The sequence below is a fragment of the Lathamus discolor genome, chromosome 3 (assembly GCF_037157495.1).
Source record: "Lathamus discolor isolate bLatDis1 chromosome 3, bLatDis1.hap1, whole genome shotgun sequence".
Lineage (NCBI taxonomy): Eukaryota > Metazoa > Chordata > Aves > Psittaciformes > Psittacidae > Lathamus > Lathamus discolor.
Window position 1 is genome coordinate 98,222,738 of NC_088886.1, and position 26,773 is coordinate 98,249,510.

The 26,773-nt window shown below is 37.7% G+C and overlaps 1 protein-coding gene across 9 annotated transcripts; it reads left to right on the plus strand.

Annotated features, from left to right (window-relative positions):
* Positions 1-980: 980 nt before the first annotated feature.
* LOC136010099 (pulmonary surfactant-associated protein A-like) lies at positions 981-26,323 on the plus strand. Of its 9 annotated transcripts, XM_065670754.1 has the most exons (11): positions 981-1,085; positions 3,502-3,634; positions 3,966-4,094; positions 5,060-5,166; positions 9,315-9,436; positions 15,604-15,681; positions 19,808-21,491; positions 23,563-23,746; positions 24,356-24,418; positions 25,277-25,354; positions 25,761-26,323. In XM_065670754.1, exons 8-11 carry the CDS (start codon positions 23,578-23,580, stop codon positions 26,135-26,137), a joined length of 687 nt encoding a protein of 228 aa, XP_065526826.1. In that variant the 5' UTR covers positions 981-1,085; positions 3,502-3,634; positions 3,966-4,094; positions 5,060-5,166; positions 9,315-9,436; positions 15,604-15,681; positions 19,808-21,491; positions 23,563-23,577; the 3' UTR covers positions 26,138-26,323. The 9 variants fall into 9 exon arrangements, 5 of the variants coding, with proteins under 5 accessions (XP_065526826.1, XP_065526825.1, XP_065526824.1 ...); XM_065670753.1 differs by lacking the exon at positions 19,808-21,491; XM_065670755.1 differs by lacking the exon at positions 981-1,085 and adding an exon at positions 1,096-2,915 and having other exon boundaries at positions 19,808-23,746.
* The last annotated feature ends 450 nt before the right edge of the window (positions 26,324-26,773 follow it).

The following is a 26,773-nucleotide window of genomic DNA, read 5'->3' on the forward strand; positions in this document are numbered from 1 at the left end:
GTTTTTATTTTATTTATACTGAAACTAAATTTATTCTAGTTCCTGAACAGGAAAAATACAAAGGCAGCACAACAGCCTACATATCTGTTTGATGGCACCACTTCAGAGAACAGCCCCAGAAATGGGAACTTGGGAGCAAAATCACTCCTGACACTTCTGCAGGAATGTGGACTTTGAACTGGGTTTTGCAGCTGGAGCTATCTGAGACCTTCTTCCGGGTAAGAAAATCTTTTGCAGGCAAAATTGCCCAAGACATCTCTTCCTTGGCATTGCATTTTATGCTATTAATTTTGCAGAGCTATCCATGACAATATCCCACAGAGTTCTTGCTACTTTTCACATACACACAATGGTACCATAACCAGATGGACAGCACAAGCTTGAATGAATTTATTCTAACCACTAAATTTCACTAGCATTATAGGAAGACAAATAGCAAGCAATTTACTTAAAAGTTTAAAGATATATCCCTTCACCCGATGTTTTGTTGGTTTGGTTTTTTTAAATCCCACATCCCATTTTTAAACAAAAATGAGTATGTTTGAGCTGGCCACATTTTTTTTTTCCAGGAGTAATTCAGAGCCTCAAATATCCTTCTCTCTCTTAGGTTATTAATAAAAAAATAAATCAAATTGCCTGAATGAAGGGCAAAAACCTTACAGTCGGATCTTTCAGTGCCTGCAGTTGTTCTGATTTTTTTTCATTGTTAATTTGTACTGTAACATGGCCAATATCTGTCTAAGGCCATGCAAAGAGCAAAGGGCTCACTCCCAGAATGTCATATGCAACGTATGTAAATAGGGGTGGTAAGACTGAGGTAAGCAATCATTAGGATTGTGCAAGACAGAGATAATAAGCAAGTAAACAACCTCTTCCCAAAACAAAGCACAAAATTACAGCTTTCATTAGAAAAATAGATGGGGTTTTTTGGTTGTTTTTTTTGGGGGGGGGGTGTTTGGTTTTTTTTTTCCTTGGTAAATATCCAACAGGTTTCCATCCTTGTTCCTCACTACTATGTCCTGTTGTGCTGGGAAGCCAGTGGTGTGATAAGAGTTTTACTGTGCATTGATCAACTAAAGGCATTGGTAAGTAAAGAACTTTTGCTGTGATAAGTATTTAACCATACTGAGGCCATGCAATTCTTGCAGGTGCAGACATGCTGGTTGAAAAGGACTTCTGTAAGATGCCTTACTGAAGCACAGCAAGCTGATGAGGAGGACTGTCTATCAGTCCAACAGCATTCTGTGCCTGATTGTTTTCTGTATAAATGTAAAACCTGCTTTTGAGAAGCACTTTCACTAGTACTTGACTTCAGTTGGGCTGTCAGACTCTCAGGTTTCAGTCTAATGGCTCAAAGCTGTCACCTCCATGATGAGGAACAAGGGTTCCCTGCTGTCTCTTCCAAGATCACTTCACTGATGTGACCTGAACTGGGTGAATCATGTCTTAAAGCACATTTTGTGGTGGAATAAAAGAATTACCTAAGATTTATCTCATTAAAAGGACTTCCAGAACTAGCTACCTCCTAAATATAAAAGTTTCATGGCATCTTTCAAGGCCTGGTTCTGATCTCTGCTGATAAAGTCTGCAACTGTGTAAGCCTTGGGACCTGAGGACTGTCATTAAGTTCCACACTTGGCATGATTCTCAGTATTTGATTGTCTATCAAATGTTGACTGCAAAACCTGTCTATGAAAACCTACTTTTTCTATTTCAGATCCCTAATGTTTATTCCACTTTTGTGAGAAATTTGTAGCATTTTGATTTTTATCTAAACCATTGTTGGTCAAATTATCATTTCTGTCTTTGGGAAATTATTTCATTGTTAGGAAACCCTGCCACAAGTTTGCCAAAGGTAAACAGGCACTTCAGCTCTCATAGAATTTTGGGGTGGTAGACTTAGATAACTTTGGAAGTAAATACATCTTAGCTCCTGACAGGCAAACCAACAAAGGTTTGTGTGAGGTTGAATCTCTGTAGGGAGTGGACTTCTCTGAAAGCTTGACATTTAGTTTTCAAGATTTCTTTTATTGTGCCATTCTTTTGATCTTTGTCTTACTGAATTCATGGGAGACAGCTTTAATGACAACTGCCCTGGTAGTGGGTAATTAAGATAGTATAAAAATTGAGGAAATCCTCAGAGGGCTGTTAAGAACTGGTTTGAGTCCATGAAGCTGGATCAGAAATATATACCAGGATTCAAGTTTTGTTTAACTAGTTAGCTGAATAACTTTCCTTATTTTATTTTGGTGTATGCCATTGCTGCACGTTTTGATGTGAGCTTAAAGGAGGAAGCACAAAGTAGCATACAGAGAAGTGGTGCTTCTTAAATTGCTTTTTATCCTAATGATAATGTTCTCACAGTAATATGCTAGTGATTATATTTATATTGTACTTTATCAGATGAAACATAACATGAAGCTGCTCTCTGTGGGTTATCTTTTCTGAAGCTTAAAATAAAGAGAAATAATTGAGTAACAAAATTCATGCTGGATTTTATTTTCTTTCCTTATCCCAAACTGTCAACCAAATAGTGCTTTTTTTTTCATTTTGACTGGTAGAACTGGTAGAAAATAAGTTCGATTGACTTTAGTACGTAACTTATTTACCTTGAAACTTTGCCAGCTCACTTATGTGGTCATTTCATTTTGTTTTTTGAGTTAGACACAGAATACACGGGAAATGATTACCTCAGATTTGACCCTCATATTAAAATAAAGGACAATTACTGTGGTGCAAATTGTCAGAATGTCACGTAGAGCTTTACCTTTTGACATTACTGCCTGTTACTGTTGTTCTGCTCAGAGAGGGCAGCAAAATATTGCAAATCTAGGATCCAATAGGACTTTGGCTCTGAAGCAGAATACCGAGGAAGTAACGTATCTTATACAAGATCTGAAAGGAGAAATTAAGAGGCAAGCAGATCATTACTATTTAAATTCACTTAAGCTTTTTACTCTTTAAGCTATGTGTGTTTGCTTATAGCGGAGATGCTATCAACAGAAACAGCTTAATCACTCCAAGTTTAGACACACAGCAGTCCTAATAGCCGTGGAAAGAAGAGTCCCAGCAGAAACACGATAGCTGGAGAGCTCAGGATTCATCCCAAACTGGAATACCGTATGACTCATTTGGCATGAATTCTTTAAATTTAGACATACAGTGAACAAAACATTGAAATGGATTTGCAGCACATTGAGATTGATGGCTGTGTTATATTAGGTGTTTTCATTACACCTTGAGATTTTCAGATTCTTATCAGCTTGCTTGCTTCTTTTCTGGTTTCCATACATAAAGATTACAATCAGAGGATAGATGAAATGGTTCAGACACTATACCTTGGTTTTGGTCTTTTCCTGAAGATGGGAGTCTATTTCCTACACAATGTAGGCAACTCTTTCCTAAGCAACCCTTTAAAATATAAACAGATAAATTTATTAAACTACTCTGCTTGATTTGTCACAGATCTGTGAACTTAGCAATTACTCTTCTGCCTTTCAGAGACTTGGTATTTTGGCTTTCACTGATGATGGTAACAAGTTCAGTTAACACAGGTAAACCTGCAGTGCTCCTGCTGTCAATGGCTTACCAGGCAGAGTTGGAAGAGGTCCCAAAGCTGACAAAGGATAACCAGGTACAGAGCTATGACCATTTAGCAACATTGTACTTTCAACACTCATCATCTCTTTAGTCTTGTTTCATGCCTCCTTCATTCTTTCATTTTGTCTTTATTCTTCTCTCCTTTACTTCTGCACCATAAGCCTTTTGAAGGCTCTGCACAATTTCAGGGAGCTGAAAATGCTTTCTGCATTTATAGTGCTACTCTAGATACTTGGATTTTAATAAAAAAATAAATAAAAAAGATATGCAATGATATTTTAACCCAGTTGTACCATTTAGACTCTAAATCACGTACAGAGTTTCCTGCAATACCCTACTAAATGATTATTGGTTTTCCTTTCCAGGGGCCAGCTCTCAAAACCAGAAATTGTGCTTGTAAGAGTTGTCTTCTAATATGATGGTCATAACTTGATTGCTTCATACTCACCAAGTCCCAAGAACAGAATTCCCCGAAGGCATGATTTGTCATTTAGGTAACTTTTTCATGCACTACTGCAAACAGCAAATAGATCAGCAAGTGATTTCTGTCATGTGGTAGAACCAAAGTCACCTGCACTCCCAAGTTCCCAAATAAGTTTCTGCCCAAATAATTAATAAGTATGTATGGAACTGTATACTTTGTTACTGTATGCTGTCTGTGGTGTTATGTAGATACCATCACACATCTTGGAATTAGGTAACTGCAAACTCCCATCGTTATCAATGACTCCTGATATGAACTATGACATAAAATTTTTCAGTGACATATATTAATATTCTGTATAGACATTTTCTGGTCCACATACACTCAGTATGTCCTCTGCAATTTCACAGTTGTAATAAATAAAGCCAGCACTATCCGTTCCAACAAACTGCTTCAGAAGTATCCTTCTGATTTAGCTAATTTTCTAGCTCATATACTGTGATGTGTGACTGGATTACAGCTGAAGGATATTGGGTTTCTGGTTTTAGAGCACATGTACCTCTGAAATAACATGAGATGGCATTTACTTCATTGGATATTCAGGGTCATAAGTTGATACAGTAAAGAATTTTTTTCATCAAAGTAATGCATTTCCTAGTAACTGCAGCTTGCCATAGAAACAATACAATTTCCCTGAGATATTTTTATTTTCCTGGGGGTGGGAAAGAGTCAGTGTTTGGTACTCTCTCTAAATACTAAGAAAACATAGTGGGAGAAAAACTTATAAAACATTTTAAAAACTTTATTTTAATTGAACTTTAGGAGAAGAATTGAGAGGTCTACGGGGTTTCCAGGTATAAAAGGAGATTTAGGACCTCAAGGAGTGAAAGTGGAAGAAGGAGATCATAGGAGAAATAAATTTCTCATGTTTCTATAATCTGGGTTTCAACCTTACAGTTTATCTTTCAAACAAAAATATAGGTGTTAATGTCCAGTATTCTTGTAACACCATTTGAGGAAAATTGTGTTTTCCAGAAGTGTGAGGAGCAGAAAGATAACCCATCTGTTACACAGGAGGTGAATTGACCAACATAACCGGGGAGAAAAAGCGTCTGGAATGAGTCACTAGTTTATCGTTGTCTGTGAGTGAAATAACAAACACCCTATTTCATGTTATAAAGAGTATTTTTTTCCCATTCTTTTCCTGTTCATGTGGTTTATACTTCAAGTTTGATTCATTTAAAAACATTTACACATGTGTTTTGCCTTTGAGAACTGGGATTTTACCCTTGAACAGAAGATGATTTGACAGAATTTAAGGCCCACCCAGTCTTCCTGGTCAGGAAGTCATTTCAAGTGGGAAAAATTCCCATGGAACCACTCTGCAATGTGGCCTGTGGTTTCTGTTCTGGAAACCAAATAGCTATCTCACATGGCACCAGGTCACAGGAGACCTAAGCATCTCAGAGACACTTGTGTAGTATAAATTACTAAATAACTTGTAGTAACCAATGACTTGCAGAGACAAGCAGGTTCAGTTACTGTTCTCTGGGTGCTCATGCTTTCAGCATTGCATTACATTTCTCTTACTGCCTCGGTTCTAGATCATTTTCTATGAGTAGACATGGATTGGGATGCTCTCTGCCTGGGCCTGGCTGCAAGTACTTGCTCAAGAGGTACTGTATGAAAACTTTCAAAGAATAGCCCACCAGTGCACTACTACCATGGTACAAATGCTGGATTAGGAAAAACACAAGGTCCATCAATGTTCTTAAACTAACAGGAGAAAACTACACAGGCTGCAATTTACCACATCATGAGCATCAGTAGAACAGCTCATATCATCACATAGCTCCACACCTTCCAAGGGGTGTCTCCCCTGCAGAGAGAACAACTTTGAAGTCATAGTCGTGTGTAGGGCTTGAAAGCTAACCTGAAATTGGGGCAAGAAACTGAAGAACATAGAGAGGCTGAAGAGCTGATAGCAGTAATCACTTCACCCATTTCCTTTTTGTCAGTGCTTATGTATCAGCACCCTAGAAAAGGCTGTCTGAAACCATCGTGAAGGTTTTACCTGGCACAGAATCATAGTGGGGGTTCGCTGCCCACAAGAGCATTGTGCTGGCACTATGCCCAAAACACCAGAGGAAAATTTAACTATGCATATGTCCCAGTGTTCATATCATTGTTATAAAGTGGTGGAGTGCCTTAACATTAATCCCAGAAACCTGCTAAAGACAATAACATAAAGTAACTTGCTCATTAAAGACAGTAACTGTTTCAAAAGAACTGCTGCTAGCAGTTTTATCTGCTAAATGAACAAGAGCTTCACTTTCCAATATTTTATCATGAAAGCCTGTCAAGCATGTAAGCTTGACTTTCCCGCTTCTCCTAAGATAATTTATACTTTCTGGAGGCTCAGTTTCCTAGCCCCTTTAGAGCTGTACCTATATCTCCTCTTCCTGCTCTGCTGTTTTAGGCCCTGAATTCTATTAGAGCTCCTCAGCTTTGGTTTCTGTGCTAAGGCTGATGGGTACAGAAGATCTGCAGCTCAGTTGTCTTATATGATTTTAATTGATCTGGCAAGCTATTTTGTCATTATTGCTGTTTGAGTGGGAATTGCTACAGATCCTGATTCAAGAGCTGCAGTACTATTTGAACTGGAAATGGAAAACCTTAGAATGAGACCAGTGATCCAGTTTCTTGTGAAATCCCAGTTTTCTTGAAATGTAGGTGTGGTATTTCCAGGTGTCTATTTTGCTTGACTTCTGTTGGATTCTCCCTACTACTTCAAGAATTAGTCTGTTTATAGCTGGTATTAGCTACTTCCGAACTACAATTGCGATAAGGATAAATAGCTAAAACACGATCAATTTTTTGTATAATACAGCTATGTTCACTTTTATTTCTAGGTTTGATTTTAAAGAATATCAAGAGTATTGATAAAAGAAAATTGTCTCAACTGGAAAATAAGATACTTCTGTAAATTGAAAGTCTTGTTGTACAAAAGCTGGAAATACACTTGCCTCTCCTAGGAGCAATGCTGAAAACATAGCCTTAAAACACTTAACACCTTGGAAGCAGGGTTATATGCTCTGATGAACAGACTGAAGACAGGTTTCTGTATCTGAATGGAGGAGCTGTAACTTACAGAAACTGGAATGCTGAAGAACCAAATAGTTTAAAAAATGAAGACTGTGGAATAATACAGGACTCTAGGAAATGGAATAACATTAATTGTTCAAATTCACATGCCTTAATTATTTGTGAATTCTTGACCTTATGAATCTGAGAAAACCCAAAGTTTTTGCTTTCAGTTATGTGGCTGACAGAAGTTTGTTCCTATAAAAGTGGCCTGGACTAAACAGAATTGGCGTATATTTATAATTGCCTTCTCTTTGACATTCAGTTTTGAATTTCCTAATAAAAAACAGATTTAATTTTTTTCAACCGTTATTAATTATATGTTATCTTACTGGTAGTAAGGCTAATAAACTATGGCATGCTCAGCATGCTGCTTGTACCTTCCTATGAGTTCCTCACAAATGCAGCATGGGGGAAGCAGCTTTTAATAATCTTGAAACTAATGAAAATCTTTTATGCATTCTGTATTTGAGCTTAGCTGTAAACTTGAAGAGATTACTTTCCCCATGTTGCTTCTGATATGTTCTTTTATCGTGTAAAAAATGGACAGTGAATACAGTTATTTCAGTATTTAGTCATGGCTTTGCTCCTACTCCACTTTTACTGTAGTTCTAAAAATTACTGGTAATGATCTCTTGGAGTATAGAGTGATATTTGTCATCTGGGTACAGAGGTGCATCGTACACAAGTGATTACTGACATCCAAATAATATATTTTTTGAGGTTTTAGCGATTTTTGTGCTGTTTTTCCCACATGATAGGAAAACTAAATGTGCTGTAACTACACAGAGGAATAAGACAGTAAAACACCCAGGTAGGTTTCTTTGTGTTCAATAGAACAATCACAACAGAACAAGATGTGTTCTGGCAAACTATAGCTGTCATTTGAATTACACAAGATATAGATCAAGATTTAAATGAAGAAGAAAGCAGAAATTTTTTGTCTGAAATTAAACACATGAGCCTGCTGGTGAAATGTGCTCCAAGTGGAATTTAGCTCATACAGAAAACCAGCAAACCCCTTATTTATGTGAATAGGTCCTTAATGTGAAAGAAGTTATACCATAGTTTTTTATTCTTTTCTTAATGGGAGCTTCTTTCACCTCAAGTGAAATACAAAAAGGTGATTAGCTAGGAATAGGTAAATACCCCAACAACAAAGCTGCTCAGTTACCAATACTGAAATTTTGACAATTAAGAAAAATGTTTACACACAGGCTTTAAGTTTTCAACCATGCAAGAATAGAAGATTTTCAATTCCTCCCTCAGCGATTTTAAGACATATAAGCTAAATACCTCTATAGAAAGAAGGACTGTGTCTATACTGGCAAGTTATGTGCACCATGAGAACATAGAAATGTATCTGTATAGAGGGGCAATGAGCTTGGTGCCAAACTCATCTGGTTTATAACTGTTATTTTCATATTGCATACCTATCTTTATAAATAATGACATTTCTTTTCTCTGCACCAGGTTATACAGGTATATCAAAAAAACAATTATTCAAATTGGTGAAAGGTGTGAATTTTCTAGAGTATGATTTATCTGCTGCTCTGCATTGTGTTCTCTTGTCATTACGAATGTATCTTTGCAGTTCTCAAGTGAGCTACATTCCTTTTAATCGGTGTCCTGCAACCATGAAAACTAAAACTTTTTAAATTTTGCCTGGGAGTTTTTTATCAATATTTATTACATGAAAATGCAGGATATGGTGCAATATCTGTAAGACAGATTTAGGTTCGTTTAGGACAAGAAAGAGACATTCTCGAGAGTAGGTACAGTCCTGTTGTGCTTCCAGGTTTAGAGATCAGTGGTAATTCAGGCTCCAATGCATTTATTTTGAATGATTATGTAAGTGTACTTTTTGAGATTGTATCCAAAAAACACTGTGACATATTTTGCCTGGAGCTGGACTAAAAGCAGCAATGTATTATGCCCCCAGTGGGCCAGCCAAAAGGTTACAATGACTAAACTGCTGATTTGAAAAAGACTTGGAGTACTATTGCGCAGATGTGAAAGGTTGTGTTCTTTCAACTGATGATTTTTTTTTTTTAGAAATGCTATTCCTAAATGCCATATCCATCACTCTCTAGAGATTCCAGCTCTGAAATGTAATTTAGACTAATTTTTATATGATTTTGCCTAGAAAATCTCCAGTACAGTTAGTTAGAAATTTATGAAGCTTCTTGTAACCTTATGCTAAGACTGTGTTCAGAAGGACTTACATCGTTCAAATGGGATCTATACAAACTGCAAAACTATTTGCAGGTAAGTGCAAAGATAATCTTATGTTAAATCATTGGGAGTTCACAAAAGCAGAATGGGAAAACATTCATATTGTGTGCTCAGTTTCATACAGTCTAAAGCTGTCAGACTGTATACATGAAAGGTGTACTTGCCCCAGCAAGGATGGTGTATATAACAAATCCAAGTTGCATTTCTCAGTTCATCTTTTGGGTCCTTAAGCTCACAGGCTTCAGTCTGGTATCAGTTCTTCTGTACCCAGCATCCCCCATCTTATTGGTTTACCCTGGTGTAAACTATCACAAGGTTTACATCTTGCAGGTTCCCCAAGCCGCTAGCTTGCCTTCCTTTCTAGAAACTCTGCTCAGTTACATTGATGAAAATTACACTGATGAAAATCCATCTCTGGTGGAGTTGCCCTGGAAATGAAGCTGTGTAAGCAAAATTATAGCTCTATTAATCTGATTTTAAACAGTAAAGTGTCCTGAACTGTTGCTCAGAGGAGCAGAATAGCAGTGCTGATATCTGTGAGATATGGCAGGCCATTGCATGGGAGAAGGATGATATTATGGCTTGGCAAAAATCCACAGGACAGGAACAAGACATGGAAATAGAAAATGAGCTTTTAGTAAGTCATATTACTTGAAACTTTAAAACTCAGGAAAGCACTGAGTTCTGACCTTTCTTACCGTGTGTGTTAGGGGCACCTTTCCTTAGGGACATCTTTATTTGGTAGGTGGTGAAAAGAGAGAAAGAGTTTAAAAATGTGGCCTGTTATTTTCCAAGAAGCTTCAATCAGCATCCCTGATGACCACTTAATTTTGCATTAATTAGAAGCTAATCTGTATTTGCTGCTATAAGCCTGATTAAAAGCATCTCATTTGGTGCTAATATGACCTCTGCAGAGCATTTGAGTAACTCAGGATGAGAGCAATATTTGTTAATCAGCTCCTGGGTTTATCTTTCTAAAACACAATTTCAGGCTAAGTACAGGCTTAGGAAGAGTTATCCTGACACATGTGAAAAAAAAAAAAAACCAAACCAAAAACAAAAAAAAAAAAAAAAAAAAGCTCTTTTCCTTCTCATTATATCACAAGTGCCAATATTCAGTGGTATCTGCAAGGTGGAAACAGGAAGCTATTTTAATCAGTAGCAACTTATACTTACTGCTTTAGTTTTTAATTACAACACATAAATATGGGAATATGGGGGAAGGGGTGGTTAACTTGTGCTCTGAGCAGATGACAAATGTTCCCTTACCTCTGGCTTGTTTCCACTGTGAAGGCATCACACTCTTGTGTGAAATATGCAGAGAACCATGCCAAGTGCAAGGTCCTACACCTGTGTCGGAGCAATCCCAGGCACAGCTACAGGTTGGGCAGAGAAGAGATTCAGAACAGCCCTGAGGAGAAGGACTTCTGGTGTTGGTCGACGAGAAACTTAACATGAGCTGGTAGTGTGCACTCGCAGCCCAGAAAGCCAACTGTATCCTGGGCTGCATCAAAAGGAGCGTGACCAGCAGGTCAAGGGAGGTGATCCTGCCCCTCTACTCTGCTCTTGTGAGACCTCACTTGGAGTATTGTGTGCAGTTCTGGTGTCCTCAACATAAAAAGGACATGGAACTGTTGGAACAAGTTCAGAGGAGGGCCACGAGGATGATCAGGGGACTGGAGCACCTCCCGTATGAAGACAGGCTGAGAAAGTGGGGGCTGTTCAGGCTGAAGAAGAGAAGGCTGCATGGAGACCTCATAGCAGCCTTCCAGTACCTGAAGGAGGCCTATAGGGATGCTGGGGATGGACTTTTCATTAGGGACTGTAGTGACAGGACAAGGGGTAATGGGTTCAACCAGGGGAAGTTTAGATTGGATATAAGGAAGAAATTATTTACTGTGAGGGTGGTGAGGCACTGGAATGGGTTTCCCAGGGAAGTTGTGAATGTTCCATCCTCTTGGTGTTCAAGGCCAGGTTGGACGAAGCCTTGGGTGACATGATTTAGTGGGAGGTGTCCCTGCCCATGCCAGGGGTGTTGGAACTTGATGACCTTAAGGTCCTTTCCAACCCTGATTATTCTATGATCCTATGAACTGTTACACAGTGAAGTCTGTGGCTTTAGCACTACCAAAGTGGTTCTACCTTTTGGCCTATCAGCTGGAGACATAAGGAAAGAGAAACGATTCCTGGATTGCAGTTTGACCAAAAATGCCCAGGAAAAGAAATAATGCAGGAGAGCCCAGAAACCTAGGTACAGTCAAATAATCTCTTTTTTTTTTAAGCTCTCTGCCAAACCTCTCAGCATTAGCAGCATGACTGGATTCTCTGTGTTATCTCTAGGGAATGAGTTTATCCTGAGGCACTTACAGTTAACATTTCTTTTTATGGTCTGTGATCCTAGTGATGTTTCAGGCATCAGTAGCTTGAGCTGTTTAGATCAGTTTTTCAGAGTAGTTAGTTGTGAGAGCTTTTTCCTGGCTGTGTGCTCTGGTTTATGTCTTCAAATAGCAGCACAGTTTGTTCCATGGAGCTGAGCTTGTGCATTAATCCTGCAAGGAGCTTCTGGCAGCTTTGCAGTGGGAGGAAGACTCTGTGGTGTTGAACTGGTTAGCATCCTCTTCCAGGGTGTTTAAATACAGGTAGAACTCCAAGCAACTGGATTAAATATATGTAACGTGAAAGCAGTAGTTAATCCATATTTAGGTGTCTGATATCAGAGACACCAATTGTGCTAACACTGGGATTCGTTGAAATGAGCCTGCATCAGCTCAGCAGCGCAGCAGTCTGAATTTCAGAGTTTTCATGCCACCTTAACAGAAAATATTACTACAGAGCCACAAAAAATGCAGGAGTATGTACATTGTCTCACAACTTTCAAAGCTGCCCCAAAACTGCCCTCTGTTCCTGCGTTGCTTTGCCTTAGTTTGGTCTCTTATTTACCCTCTTGTTTGGATACTCACAGCAACCGTATCATTATGAGTCCCAGTTGTTTACATCCCTAACTGTCCTACTCCACCTACATAGCTTGTACATGAACACATTTCAGAGATGCACCGAAGGCAGTGGGAAGGGGAAGGAAGGATTAAACCATCTGCTCGCGTTGCTATGCTTCAGCTTTCCCCCTCAGGCTTTCTGTGCTCTCCTGAGAGAGCTCTGGACAGCATCTCTTCTTCTTTCTGCCATCTGTACTGTTGGGCTACAACTATTGGCCCCCTTTGTCCTGTTCTTGAGATACATACAGAACAAGGATCTGGTGCTCCCCCACTGCCCCAGTAATTATTCCTAAGCATGTTTTTGAATCAAACTTTAGTTTTGATACAAGGACAACTAAACTACTGCAAGCTGCTTTAGCTGAGCATAATACTTCACCAAATTTAGTTGGGAATCCTGAAACCTCCTAAGCAATATCATAATGAATACATTCGTTACTCTTGATTACCTCTCACGTAGCACTTTACGCATTCAAAACACCTGTGCAAGAATGTCCCCTGCAGAACTGGCTTGATCAATGCTACTTTGCTTACAGATCACAACCTTTTAACCCCTCTATTCCTTTATGCCCTTTCCACCCTGCTTAATCAGCTACATACATCCAGAGAAGCAAGATAAAGGGGGTAATGACAGAAAAAGAGAAAGGCGGGAGGAAGTGATACATTTTTTAAAATCTTTTTACCTCTTTCACTTTTATTACAGAGATCTACAGCTAAACTGGAAAAAAGGGGGGTATTAACAGTACTTCCTAAGCCTGCTAAGTAGATGCTTTATTTGTGCATCAAAAACTAGTAGAACAAATATTACCCTGAAGCCTCAGATTGCGCTCTATGCGCTGTTATTTTCTAGTACCTGGTAGTTATCTTAAAGCTGCAATTGCAAGCATCTGGAGAATCTCAGCTTTCATTTTCAAGACTAAAATGAATTTCTAGCTTTCATAAGGAATGGTGAAAAAAGGTTAAAAGCCTTCCAATTGGAAAGTTCTACAAAGAAAATGAAAATGTTTGTTTCCTTTTAATCTCATGTTTTAAAGTCTATCTTAAAGCAGAATACTTAAAAGTATTTTTAAGAAACAGGAATTAAGTGTTGTGAACAGTATGTCAGGGCTCTATGGCAAGAAAAGTTGTGAGCTCATCGCACAATAGCAGTTGTAAAAGCTCTTCATGAAATGTTTCAAATGTCTGCAACACTTCAGTGTATTATAAATCGCTTCACTGAAAATTGTATACTCCACTCTGTCTCGAGTTACTGGGAGGTTTTAAGTGGCTTTAAATACTGCAGTTCTGAAATTTATCTTTGTCAAATGCTCTCAGAATAGTTCAGAATCTGGCCTTTATTCTGGCAAACGGTTTTAGTTGTTGGAAAGTGGCACTGTATGTTCCTCGAGCAAGGTAAAAGAACATGAAAGACAGGAGTTATTAGACAGTTGAAATCCATGGGTGTGGAATCATAGCTGGGAAAATAGATGCTAGAGAAATGGACTGTATCTTTTGCATGGTGACACTGGTACTGAAATAGTCAGGAGCACAGCTGCTCTTTCCAAGCTGTGAAAACTAAATTTTAGAAGTTAATACTTAAATATCCACTTCAGCTTTAAAGGACTGTCCAAGAAAATGGTGGAAATGGACTGACCTTGTGAAAGAGGCACTCCGTACACCCAGCAGGCTGGGCTCTGCACAGGCCTGAATACACATCCGAAAAGGAACAGTTAGGAAAAACCTTTGCTACACTTATTTTCTAGCTTGAACCCCTGGGACAGCCGAGTAAGACAGACAAGCAATGAGACTACTTTAAAATTAAGCATATTTGAAGTGCTTTTCCGTAGATTCTCACTCCTGACAAACAAGTATATTCCTGCCTGCCAGCTGCCGCTGTTTGCAGGTGTGTCTGTCGCAGTCCATTCCCTCACAAACTAGACGCCGTAAGATGCCACAGCCTGCTTTTATAGAGGGAATGCTACAACCTGCTTCCCTCTCATGGACATAGACAAGAGTATTCAGAGGACAGGCAAATATATGATTGGTGATAGACACCAGAAACTACCCTGGGTTTCAGGAGATGGGAGAAAAAACGGGTGTTATGTTTTAGACTCAGTTGTATATTCCTACCTGATTATGTATTGTTCCCTGAATCATTCTGTTACGTACAAAGATATTCTTTACTGGTTAAGAGATGATAAAAAAAAAAATCAGGAACTTGCCACTATTTTGTTCTGTTCCATGTGGATATCTTACTGAAATCTTCAAATAAACAGACAATGAAAAAATACTATTGGATGTCCAATGCTTTTTAAAATGTCATAGATTTGTCTGCTTGAATTTCAGTTGCATTGCAGCGATCTGAATGAATACAGCTAATTGTGCTGATCTTTCCAGTTCTGAATATTAGCTTTCACATTTTTTAATCAGAACAAAAGTCTTCGTACAGCCGAGACTTTAATAATAACAAGGTGCAATACGAGTATCATTTCAGCAACAATAATCTAAGAATATAAACATATCAAATGTTTGCAAGCAGAGCTCATACATTTTATAATGCCAACAGGCATAGGCCTTAAGCTTCTATTTTGGATGTGAAGAATTTCTGTGGTTAAAACTTGCCATTTCTACTGTATCAAAATGGTGAAAATATGAGCCCTCATTCTTTAGGGGACATCTCAAAATACATCCTGAAGCAACGCAACAAGTGTTGCAAATAATGCCAGTTTGATCTTAAATAAGCCATGCTTCTACTGAGAGAGTTCTCCCAATTTTAACTTATTTCCTTACCCAGTTGCTAATTATGAAACAAACTTTTCCCCCAATTACATCCTCTGCTTTATTTCTGTTAGTAGATGAGTAGTTTTGATCAAATCTCACTTTATGGGAAAACACAAATGATTTCAACAAACCGTGGGTTGGGTTTTTTTAAGATTTGGCTTGCAAAGTCTTTCAGAGAACTTAGCAATTGGCTAAGGCTTAGAAATCGGCTTGTAATTAAGGAGTAAAACTACAAGCATCTTTTAAAACATTAATAACCTTTTAGTCTAAGATTTTTTTTAAATGAATAATAAACAGAATTGCTGCAGATAACTACAAATACAGCTCTATTCAGTATTTGGGCTCCAGAATATTCTGTTCTGGAAGACCACCTACAGTCAGGGTGAAAGGAAAAGGGTTTTAAAAATACATGGATATAGCTGAACTTTTCTTTTTCTTCTTCCCTTACAGGAATCTTCCAAGAATATCCCTCCACTGAAGCCTCTACAATAACTGCACCTTATATAGTTTCAAGTCAGCACGGATAAGGTAAGGAGATTTATCTGCTTTCTTGGGCACTTCAGTCTGTGTTCTTTGCTTGGCATCTCGGTCCTCTAGGTGTCCTGCCAGCACCCCTAACATGGCTAGTCTGAAGCTGCCAGGGATTTACAGGCAGAAGTTCCAGTTTTGTCATGTGGAGCAGCATGCCTTTGTCACAATATCGTGCTGCTTGTAAGCAGAGTGTGATGCAGCCACTGAGCACAGCAAGGGCTGGGGACCCAAAGCAGGCTTGCTGCTGCTGCCTGACTCCCCTGACCCTGGGTAGCAAGATCCACTCCTGCAGAGGTGAAGCACAAAACTGCTGTGTTGAATTTCGGGAGCTGGATAAACACATGGTTGTGCTTCACCAGCCCAGTCAGGTGCCCAGAAGCTCTGCTTTTCATGGAAACTGAAATAATGAAGTGCCTTAATAATGCTTTAAGATGAAGTGCATCTGTCTGCTATGAAAGAGATACAAAGTGTTCCTCTATGCTTTTGCACTAATTAGCATCTAAAAATGTGCCATTACAAAAGAAACAGATTCAATATATTATGTACTACATGCTTCAAACAACACAATCAGCTAAAACATACAGAATTTTCTGCTCAATAACCTCGAAAGTTCTGTGCAAAATTAAATTTGGTAATACCTGTCATCTTAGGTTTTAGCTCACAGCAGCAATAACCACAATATGTGGTGTTTCCTGGGAATGTATTACCATTTGAGGTCCCTTCAGTAAGACACAAAGCAGCTTCACTTCACTGTGACCATCAGACCTTAAGAGCAGCTAGATGAGCTTATTATTTTAATGTGTAACTCTGTATTTTCTGCCATGTGTTTTCAATAACAAGTTTTTTCCCCAAGTACTTTGAATTTCAATTGCAATGACAATGCTTTTGGATACATATTTTTGAACACCTATCAGCAAGACATTAGGTGGGCCGTTTCCCAGCAATAACAGTGTAATAACAGCAGGATTGTTATGCTATCTGCAGGCTAGATTATATTTATTTTAAATTGATAACAAGGGCCAGGTGGCTGTTTATAAGGGCAAGATATGAATTATAAGTGTATGTTTCCAAGGCAATGTTGGCCACTGGGTGTTCAAGCACAAATTGCATCCTATTACCACTTCTGATAGGAGGAACTTGGGTACAGTTCATCTCCATGGGAACACAGTATGGCAGGACACCTCTATGATTATTCTTTGCACCGTTTCCAGTGGAAAAAGAGCAATATTTGCTCCATCCTGACACTACTAATTAATATTGCAGGTAGTAATTTTGTTGTGTTGTTGACCAAGGATCAGGAATCATTTCCCATAGTGGGGTGTAGTATTCCTGTAGAGGGCTACGTGCTTAGCATGGAAGATACAGGGAGAAATTACAAAGATGGTAATACAGCCTGTGGGATAGAAAAGTGAACTGATGCTTTGAAAAAAAAAAAAAAAGCTTCCTCCTCAATTATCCTAGGGATAGCATCTCTAAACTTTAGTTTCTCTAGCTGTGCAGCAGGTAAGATACAGACCTTCATTATCAGGTTGTGAAGTTAGAATGAGATAATTTCCAGGTTTCTGTTTGTTTGTTTCTAAAAGGACAGACAGAAGCTGCTGACCTTACGGTTAAATTTTTACTAAATCTGGAGACAGACTATGGGGAGGAAGAATGGGAGAGTACTTGTCCTGCCTGAAGAAAGGAGGAATGCTGTGTCTAAAAATCTGCCATGTTATTTCAAAGCAGGAGCCACACAGAAATACTGGTTCAGTCTAAATTACTTGTCTAGCAACTTGCCTACCATTTTCATTTAATCCAAGAGGATGCTTTGCTGATGCCCCGTAGTATGCTGAATATGAATCTGTGGTTTACATCAGTTGATTCACGTATATGAGAAAGAAGGAATCAGATATAATCTGAAAACAAAGGATAAGTAGTACTTCTGTTAAGATAGTTTTACATTTTTGGCAGGAGACAACCATGCTTGGTTTTTTAACAAAAGCTCTGAAAAACCTTGATAGTACAATTTGAATTTGCTTTTGCTAGAATGGAAAATACATTGAAAGACATCTAGATTTTTTTTTTAATTGAATTGCCTCAAGGCTTTTTTTCCTTTTTTTTTTTGTCTCAAGCTTAGATTTTCTGTACTTTGCAGGAACAATTCTGTGCAACGGTTTCTCGGTACAGACAGGCGGAACCAGCTCTTTAAAATCCAGCCTCTGTTCCTCATCTCTGCTGTCCTCTCTTTAGGAACCTCGTAATCTATATTCAGCATTCCTTCTTCTCTTCTATTTCCCTGCTTACACTTAGGCAAGCCTAGAAATCTCTGCCTGGGATCCATTCCCCAAAATAACAGTGTATTATTAAACTGATAGCACGTCACTGATACCATGTTTGTTCATAAATACAAGCATGTCTCATCAGCACTTACCTTCTTCCTGGAAGATGCTTAACCTCAAGTTGAAGCAGCATAAGTCTAGAGTACACATAGCACTAATGCAAATTTTAAGACTAATCCACAGCAGAACTTGTCTTCTGTCAATATTAGCAGTGTAGTAAGGTACCATACTGTATACGGTTTTCATCTTGTTCCTGCATCAGTGCACTGTAAATTAACAAAAGAAAGTATTTCTTATTTTCCAATGGCAGGAAGACTGTTGACCTTCCCATTTAGACTTGTCTCTCAGTAAAATCAAGCTGCAGGTGGGGAGGAGGCAGCACTTTACCCATTGGATTATTTCATCACTTAATAAATGGCAGTTTAGCTCCCTATGCTTCTGATGAAGGATTATGCTGATGCAGTGTCTTCTTAAAACTGATTATAAGTTCCTATGTCTTGATGATTTTAAGATCTGTATCAGCAAAGTAAATACAGTGGAAATACTAGGCAAATATAAAAATTAATGTTGTTTTGAAGGTAAAGATGGAGAATTGAACACACCTGCTTACCACACAGAGCAGCTATCAGGAACTTGCAGCACTGTGACATATTTAGGATTAACATCTTGAAGATTGCTAAAATAGACTACTGTGGCTGTACAGCACTGCATTTACATGAGTGTACAGCACAGCTCTATGCAGATTGTGCTATGATAAGGTTGTTAGGAATCAGCTCATTTCAAAACAATGTGCTGAGCAAAATGGAAAGTTCACCATGTTTTCTGTAAATTAGAGGTTTGAAGGCTATACAAAATGGGTTCTGGTTTTGAAATCACCTTGGCAGTTATTAGTTTTGAAGTTACTTTTTTTTTGAGGGTAGCATGAACAGCTGCTGTGCAAAGCAGCAGTCTTTCTGGGTACACAGCATCTCTGAAAATCAGATTCTGGGTTTGGGTTTTTTTCCAAGTTCTCTTTTGCTAATAGCTGAGCAGGGTTTGGGTTTAAATCACAAGCATTAGCAGCACAGCATATTTAGTGCATTAGGAAACATCAGAAGGAATCTTATTGTTCTGCTTCATGACAGCAAGGACACAGCAAATGGGGTTCACTGAAACCACTAGAGTACCCTGGCTGTTTTTGTGGGTGTTACCCAGTTAAAGATCTTCAGCCATTACCCCTCAGGTTTATCTGTAAATTTCAGAATACCAAGCCTCATAGCTATTCTACACGGGTGCCCGGTTACAGAAAAAATATTTACTTTCTTCCTTATTCTAGTGTATTTGTTTTCCCTAATTCTCTGCCACATAATAAGGAAAGTAAATCTAATGACTAAGTAATCTCTCACATTGGATTATGTTTTAAACTTCTTATCAGCTTCTATTGTGTAAGTATAATCTGATTTATGGGGAAAGAACTGTTACCAAATGTACGTTTCGTTGAAATTTTGGTAAAAGGTAAAAATATATGAAGTTTTTTTACATCTTAAGCCATTATTAGCAATGTTTTGCTCATGCCACACCTTCCTGATTGGACAGAGAAAGTGTGTAGCCAGTGGGGCTTTACTGACTTCCCTGATTAACGTTTCCAATTATTTTGGAATTGGAATTCTTTTTTTTCTTTTCTTTTTTTTTTTTTTTTTTTTTTTTTTTTAGTACTCTGTGTGTGATGTTGTTCCTGTATTAAAGTTGCATGTATAGTTGTGGGAAGGATGTGTATGGGCAGTGATGCCACAGAACAGTATTAACCATTACAACTCTTGCAGAGCTGCTTAGAAACCGGATCTACGTGAGATTGTGTTCTGGCAAGTTCAATTCCCAAGAACCTGGACATCTAATAATTTAAAATAATGCTTCAGGATATCTGGATCCATTAAATTCCATCTTATCATGCAACTGAAATTATTTCTTATAGCTGCAGGGATGCCAGAGGACTGCTGCCATTCAGAAACAGAATTACCCATGTCTTGATTGTGCTGAATTACCTGGCATCTCTGCATTACCAAACCACAGTAGGACTCAGAAACAGTGTTTCACTGACTGTGTACTATCTAATCCACATCTTATATGCTTAACGCCAGGTCTTTTCATCTATCTCATCTGGACTATAGAAGGAAATAGTTTCAACTGGTGGGTTTAGATGTTTTGTAAAATGAGTACGCTACATTCAAAGATTTGCTGCATATCAGGTAGAGGAAGGACTTCCGGATAGATTGTTTATAGCATACATTTATGGGTGTTGATAGACTATTTGTCTTCCCCCTCCCCCCGCCCTTTATTTTTTTTTTGAGATGACAGACCATGCTGAGCACTTTTAACTGCAGGATGAGGCTCATAGTTGTGAATGGAAGAGGATTTACATGACTAAGTACTTCTGATGGGAATCCTAAACATATTTTCTACTTTGGTATTTTCTCTTAGCTAGGTCAGCCAGTTGATATTAGACATTTCTGTATTTGTTGAACAAGGAGCCCAAAGATGTTAACTTACACCTGTGAATACTGGTGGGTAGAACACATTATAGCTAGGGATCATGACAAAACCCAAATAGATTTTGTAAAATAAAATTGAAAAGGAGAAATCACTCTATCCTTAAGAGATAACTGTAAATTGGCAAAACAGAGAAAAACTATGAAGCAGAGGTATTTCTGTCTTACAGGTGAGCGACTGATGTGTTGGCTTGCTGAGGTTCATAAAACAAACCTCAGCTAGGATCAAACATAAGTGTCCTTACAAAAGGTGGCATTGGAACCAGAAGGAAGTTACTCCCAAGATCCCAGTTGTTATTGCTAGGAAACCAGACGACCAAGGCTCTTGTCTGGTTTTCACTTGAAAATCTTTATATGCATGTATACAGATTTTTCCAGGATCCACCTCTGACCAAGTGGGGATTAGCTGTAATCTACATACAAAAGAGAATAAATGCTCACAGTGCTCACAGAAACACTGAGCATACATACAGCTAAAAAAGGATACGAAGATAAGTACATCAGATACAGAGATGGGAAGCAAAGTTTAGAATTCTGATCATCAGATCAGACTCTATTTGCACAGTAGCCTGCTTCCCTAACTAACAAGAGCACTTCTACAAAAGCCACTGGTGGTCACATGCCATTCTTTCTTTTTTAAAACAATAAAAATAATTGTTACAATATCACTTAGAATCACCAAAAGTTTCCTTAAATTTTTATAAGTGTCTACAAATCTGGAGTGATCTGTTAGTTCTAGATTGGTTTTTCTCCAACTTTGACTTTCTATTCTTATAAAAGAAATTTCTCAACCCTTATAATTGTCCCCAGTATTTGCATGAAAAGTGTGTAAGCAAAACTGAAAAGGCTCATTCCTATCCTCATTATTCAGTCTTCACTTCAGCGATGTCATTAAACAAACAAACACTATATAAAGGGGACTTGTGTGAACTGCTCTTTCATTTCACTTTGAAGCAGAACGGTAAGTTGAATTTCCTTTTAATAAATCACAAGGAGCTTCAGCTAGAAGGCAAACCTGTTCCTTTCCATTTCTGTGGTCATATTTACATTTTTAAATTAAGTTTTCCTTTATTAGTTTTTGGGGTTTTTTACTTTGCCTATATTAGCAATTTTAGTAGATGAGGAGATGCCTAAAGGACACCAGATTGTAATGACTGATGAAGGTCATTAAAACTGAATTAAAACTGAGCAGCTGCTTTTTCCATTTTGATATATAACTGATCAGGACTGTGACTCTGCATCATAATACAATTATGAGCCAAATGTGGTAGTCCATTCAAATGTAATTCCCTGAATGATCAGCACCAGACAAAGAGTACCTGTTGTAATTGTATTTCCTTATCTCAGGGTGGTAAGTCTTCCTAGTTACCTAACGTAGGTTTCTGTTAGAGGTTTTAATAACCTGCTTTCCAAGTAATTGGCTATCATTGCCAGAGGTGTCTGCTAGCCTTCAATATAGTAAAAGGTATACAACTTGAGATACTTCAGATTCAACACGTGAAATTTGACGATGCTTTTAATACAGCACATGTGTTCTCAGATGGATTTGAAATTTCCACTTCTTAAAGCGGAAATTTTTGACCATGAAGAATGGATGCTGCTAGTACTTAAACAGATTCTATATGAAGTGAAATAAAATTTTTGGCAGAAGTGTATATTCATACATTCAAGTGTATGTCCCACTGATTTCATTTTGATGAGACGTTCCTCTAGAAAAACAAGTAAACTTTACCCTTAAAAAAGTTGGTATTGTTGCAAATTTAGAATAATGTCAAAAGCCTTCTATAACAGAGACAGACTGGAAGAAATAAAAAATATTTTAGGTTTTTAAAAGCTCAGTTCAATTTTACCAACTTGGTCTAGTGGAAGGGGTCCCTGCCTATGGCAGGGGGTTTGGAACCGGATGATCTTTAAGGTTCCTTCCAACCCAAACCGCTCTATGATTCTATAATTTAACACTTGGTAATAAAAATAAACTGATATTTTGATTCTGCCTGGCATATATGCTTCAAAACAAATACCATGTTTTGTCTGATAAACTAAGGTGTTAATAATCTTGCAGCATTCAAAGCAACCAAGATTTTATTCTCAACTTTAAGTGGAGCTGGATTTAGAACATACTATATGTCATTTCTGATTTTCACTTTTAAGAATGGAAGATTTTAAGAGAATGTAGTACATGATCCTCTCTAATTCATGCTGAAAGAAAGGTGAAGTTGGGTATTATATAGTTTGAGAGTCAACCCAACAGGGTCATCTTATTAGAAAGCAATATCCATTTCAGCATCTTGAACCCTTCTTTATCTCTCATTATTTTAACTAAATGATGGCAATAACTAGATAACTCCATGCTATGGTGTCTGATAGTCCATCAGTTCAGGTTTTATAACCACGTAGCATAACCAGTGCTGCATACTCACTATCTGCATTGTAAACCCATGATCTATAGGATAGAAGTGTTTTATAGTCATGGTCTCTTGGCACTGAGATCATAACATTACTTAATGTTATATCTGAAAGGATAAAATTAGATTAATAGGCTTATTGCCAACCAGCAAAAATGCATTTTCTACAAGATTGATGTTTTCAAGCTTATGGAATTTTGTTCAAAAAAGATAGGAAAGATAACGGAGCTATAAAAATTTGCCCTTGTGTAAAAAACTATCACTCTGCTTATTTCAAAGAAATGTGCTTAAATAACACTGTGCTTAAAGAGACTGCTAACTAGCTCTGAACATCACAGCAACTACTGTAACAGACTGTGCTTTTCAGATTGGTAACATATACACCCATGTTTCATTGAATAAGTATATCCTTTAAAAACAGCTAATGGCTTAAGAGCTGTCAGTTACATATGAGCACATCATTTTTCAAGGATTAATCCAACAAATAGTGATAGCAAAAAGGAAAAAAAAATAATTTTTAAGATGGGGGCGAGGAAGAAGATGGGGGGAGAATATTCAGTTCTATAAGCAAATGTCTACAACTTCCTACAGAATCATTGCCTGACAAATACACTGGTTTTCTTACAGCTGGCCTGAGCAACCATGTTGTCTTACTCATCCTACATGCTTACAGCAGTAGCTGCTTTGTTAGTGACTTGCAATGCACTGCCTAAATATCCAGGAATCCCTGGGCTGCCTGGTATCCCTGGGCTGCCTGGTATCCCTGGGCTGCCTGGCAGAGATGACTTAACAGGACAGACACGTCTATCAGGTAATTAAACATCCCTTTATTTGCAACAAATCCTTGTCATGAGGATGCATGAATAAAACGAGTTAACACACAAGGACATGTGCCATTGAGGAAGCAGGTGTGCTAAGCAGAGAAGGGAAAACTAAATTAAGGACCTGGTTTAATTTTGCTTTTCTAGAAGAGAACCCTTCTCTCTCTCCTCTGTTGAAATGAGCAGGTTATCAATACTTAAACATATAACTGTAGTACACATAAACATACATGTATCTATCTTTGAAGTGCTTTTCCACTGACTTTCCAAACAATATGGTTTCTTTCACAGCAGAAGCTTTTTTTTTTAAGTATGAAGAAAATGTTATTACAGCATTTACAAGTGTAATTAAAAGGCTTCTGGCATGTTTCTGCAGTATTCAAAGAAGCTATGTGCAAAAGTAGCCTGGGAAGGAACACTTTGCACCGTGTAGTTTTCTTCCCATGTAGAAACACTTTCTCTGGATCCATTACCAAGTCTAAAGCACTATCAAATTCACAGATGTAATACATTTCAGTTTGATATTAAGTTCTGTTTCATCCTGAAGTTTCTAGAATGTGCATCAATTGGAAAGAAAAATATGCTGCTTTTTTCTCCAGGTCACAGGGGAGCTTCCAGAAGCCTGGTGAGGCCTCCTGTAGAACAACTTACTTGTCCACAAGGTGAGAAACAAGAAATAGGGGATACTGTATCATCATGTGAAACAGGCTGATGTCCTAGTAATATCCTGTCAGTCAAATGGACTTTTTATTGGGTCAAATATGTTGTTTTTTCACTGACTGTGCAGTGAAGTATGAGTTGCAACATGCAACTAAGAATGAAGGATATGCAGCATATTTTGTGCTTCCACACCATCATTTGTTTTAGTTGTGAATAATGGGATTACAGTCATGGAAGCACACTCATAACTTTATTCTATATGTAGGACCTTTGTTACCCATAGAGATTTGATGGGAAAAATAAAAAATAAAAAAAAAAGTTATCTACTGTTACAGTCAGTTCCTATCATTAGCAAGCAGTGCTGGATGGACTGTATTTCACACAATCTAGACCCTCCCCTACCAGTGTTTGTGGTGTCCACTGAGATAAGATCCTACTGTAAAGAAACAAAGCATCCACCCAACCCAGCAGGTTAAAAAGAAAATGGTATGGTGCCATAGAAATTATTCCCTCCCAAAAATCTCTCTTGTGCCTGTTCATTATTTAGAATGAAACAAATTGTTTGACAAACATAAAGCTTCAACCTAGAAAAATTCATTTTCTTCTGTGTAGAGGGGAATTATCATATTTTAATATGATAATTAGCATATTTCAATAGGTTGGAGGATTTTATTTGCTTTACTATAGGCTAACAATAGTGTAAAAACTACTGTGAAAATATTTATTTTACACCAGATGATGTTAAAAAAACACATTGTGTGCCAGTTAGCTTTGGAAAGTGATTGGTTTTATCCAAGGAATTATTCCTATTAGCAGTGCCTGCTTGATTGTATAATTTTATTATTTTTTTTACTTTGTAGGTCTAGCCAATTCTCTGAACACTGAACTCCACAAAGTTTTAGTAAATTTGAAACACCGACTTTCCAGACTTAAAGGCGGTAATTTTCCCCATTTTTACTTTTTCAGCTCACAATCAGTTTTAAGTGCAAGAGGCAAAATTACAGCATCATGACTTGCAAGAAAGGAATTGCAATTGAAAATGGTACTACATTCCAAAACTCAATTTCCTCCTCCAAAGCAAGGGAGATCAGAACTCATTTTCCCTGGAGAAGCAGATTTCTCTCAGGAACACTGATGTGCATTTATTCAAATATGATTTATAAAACAAAAATAATCTGAATGATGTTGGACTTTCCACATGAATTCATGGGAACTCCTCAGCCTTTTACCATTGCTTTTAATTTTCTCTTCATCTTTTCATTTCTCTTTCTTTGCTTGCTTATCAATATGCAATAGGAAGTTGAAAAAGCTAACTATTTGGGTTTTTTTTTCTTTATGTTTTAGTGCTTGTTTTGAAGGGGAAAATAAGAGAAGTGGGAGAAAAAATACTTGCCAGCAACGGGAAAAAAGTTGATTTTGCATCTGCATTAGCATCCTGTGAAGACGCTAGAGGAACTCTTGCAACTCCTATGAATGAAGAGGAGAATAAAGCTATTTTGGGTATTGTGAAAAAGTATAACCAATATGCTTACCTGGGCATTAAAGAGGGTGAGGATTCAGGTCAATTTAAGTACCTAAATGGCATGCCTGTGAATTACACCAAGTGGCACCAAAAGGAGCCTAATGGCAAAAGGACTGAAAAATGTGTAGAGATGTACACAGATGGGAGCTGGAATGACAAAAAATGCAACCTGCATCACCTCACAATCTGTGAATTTTAAAGAATGACCTTTCAGCCACCTCAGAGAATCAAGACAATGAAATATCCTGTGTTTCAGGTTTATGCAGCTTCTGAAATTATTCTATGTCAAAAAAATCTAAAATTAATCATATTATGGTAATTTTTATCCTACAGAAAACATCAAATGTGGTATGTGATTAACATAATTAAAATGTATCTAATCTGATGTGTTTATCTCTTTTATAGGGTTGTGAATAGCTCAGAATTCATTTTTCATGGCAAAATGTCTCTGTGCACTGTGCCTTTGTGAAGATAAAATTAAAATGTCCAAGGTTTACCTTGGGATAAGGGAAAGTCTGAGACTAAAGTTGCCCATAACATAATAGTGGAAGCATTTCCAAGTATTTAATAGTTTCTGCCTTAAGAGGTGCACAGAGATTTACTTCACTGGAGCAATTATAGTCTTAGGTTTTGTATGTCTCCTTGAATTACAGGGCTTTTAACTGTGTCATACTGAAGCACGCACTGATTCATTCAGCATTCATATTTAACTTTCATTTTATAAAAATATTACCAGTCCCAGACAGAACTAATTTTCTTAGTTTCTGAAGCTATTCTATATAAAACACTAATATAAACACTGCATTAGGTCTGTGTAGATATAGAAATACATATA

Bases quoted from the DNA above. Each gene is read 5' to 3' on its own strand.
- LOC136010099 (XM_065670754.1), top strand. From the start codon at position 23,578: ATGTTGTCTTACTCATCCTACATGCTTACAGCAGTAGCTGCTTTGTTA. The intron at 24,419-25,276 runs GTGAGAAACAAG...TTTACTTTGTAG, and splicing joins ACAACTTACTTGTCCACAAG to GTCTAGCCAATTCTCTGAAC. The intron at 25,355-25,760 runs GTAATTTTCCCC...TTTATGTTTTAG, and splicing joins ACTTTCCAGACTTAAAGGCG to TGCTTGTTTTGAAGGGGAAA.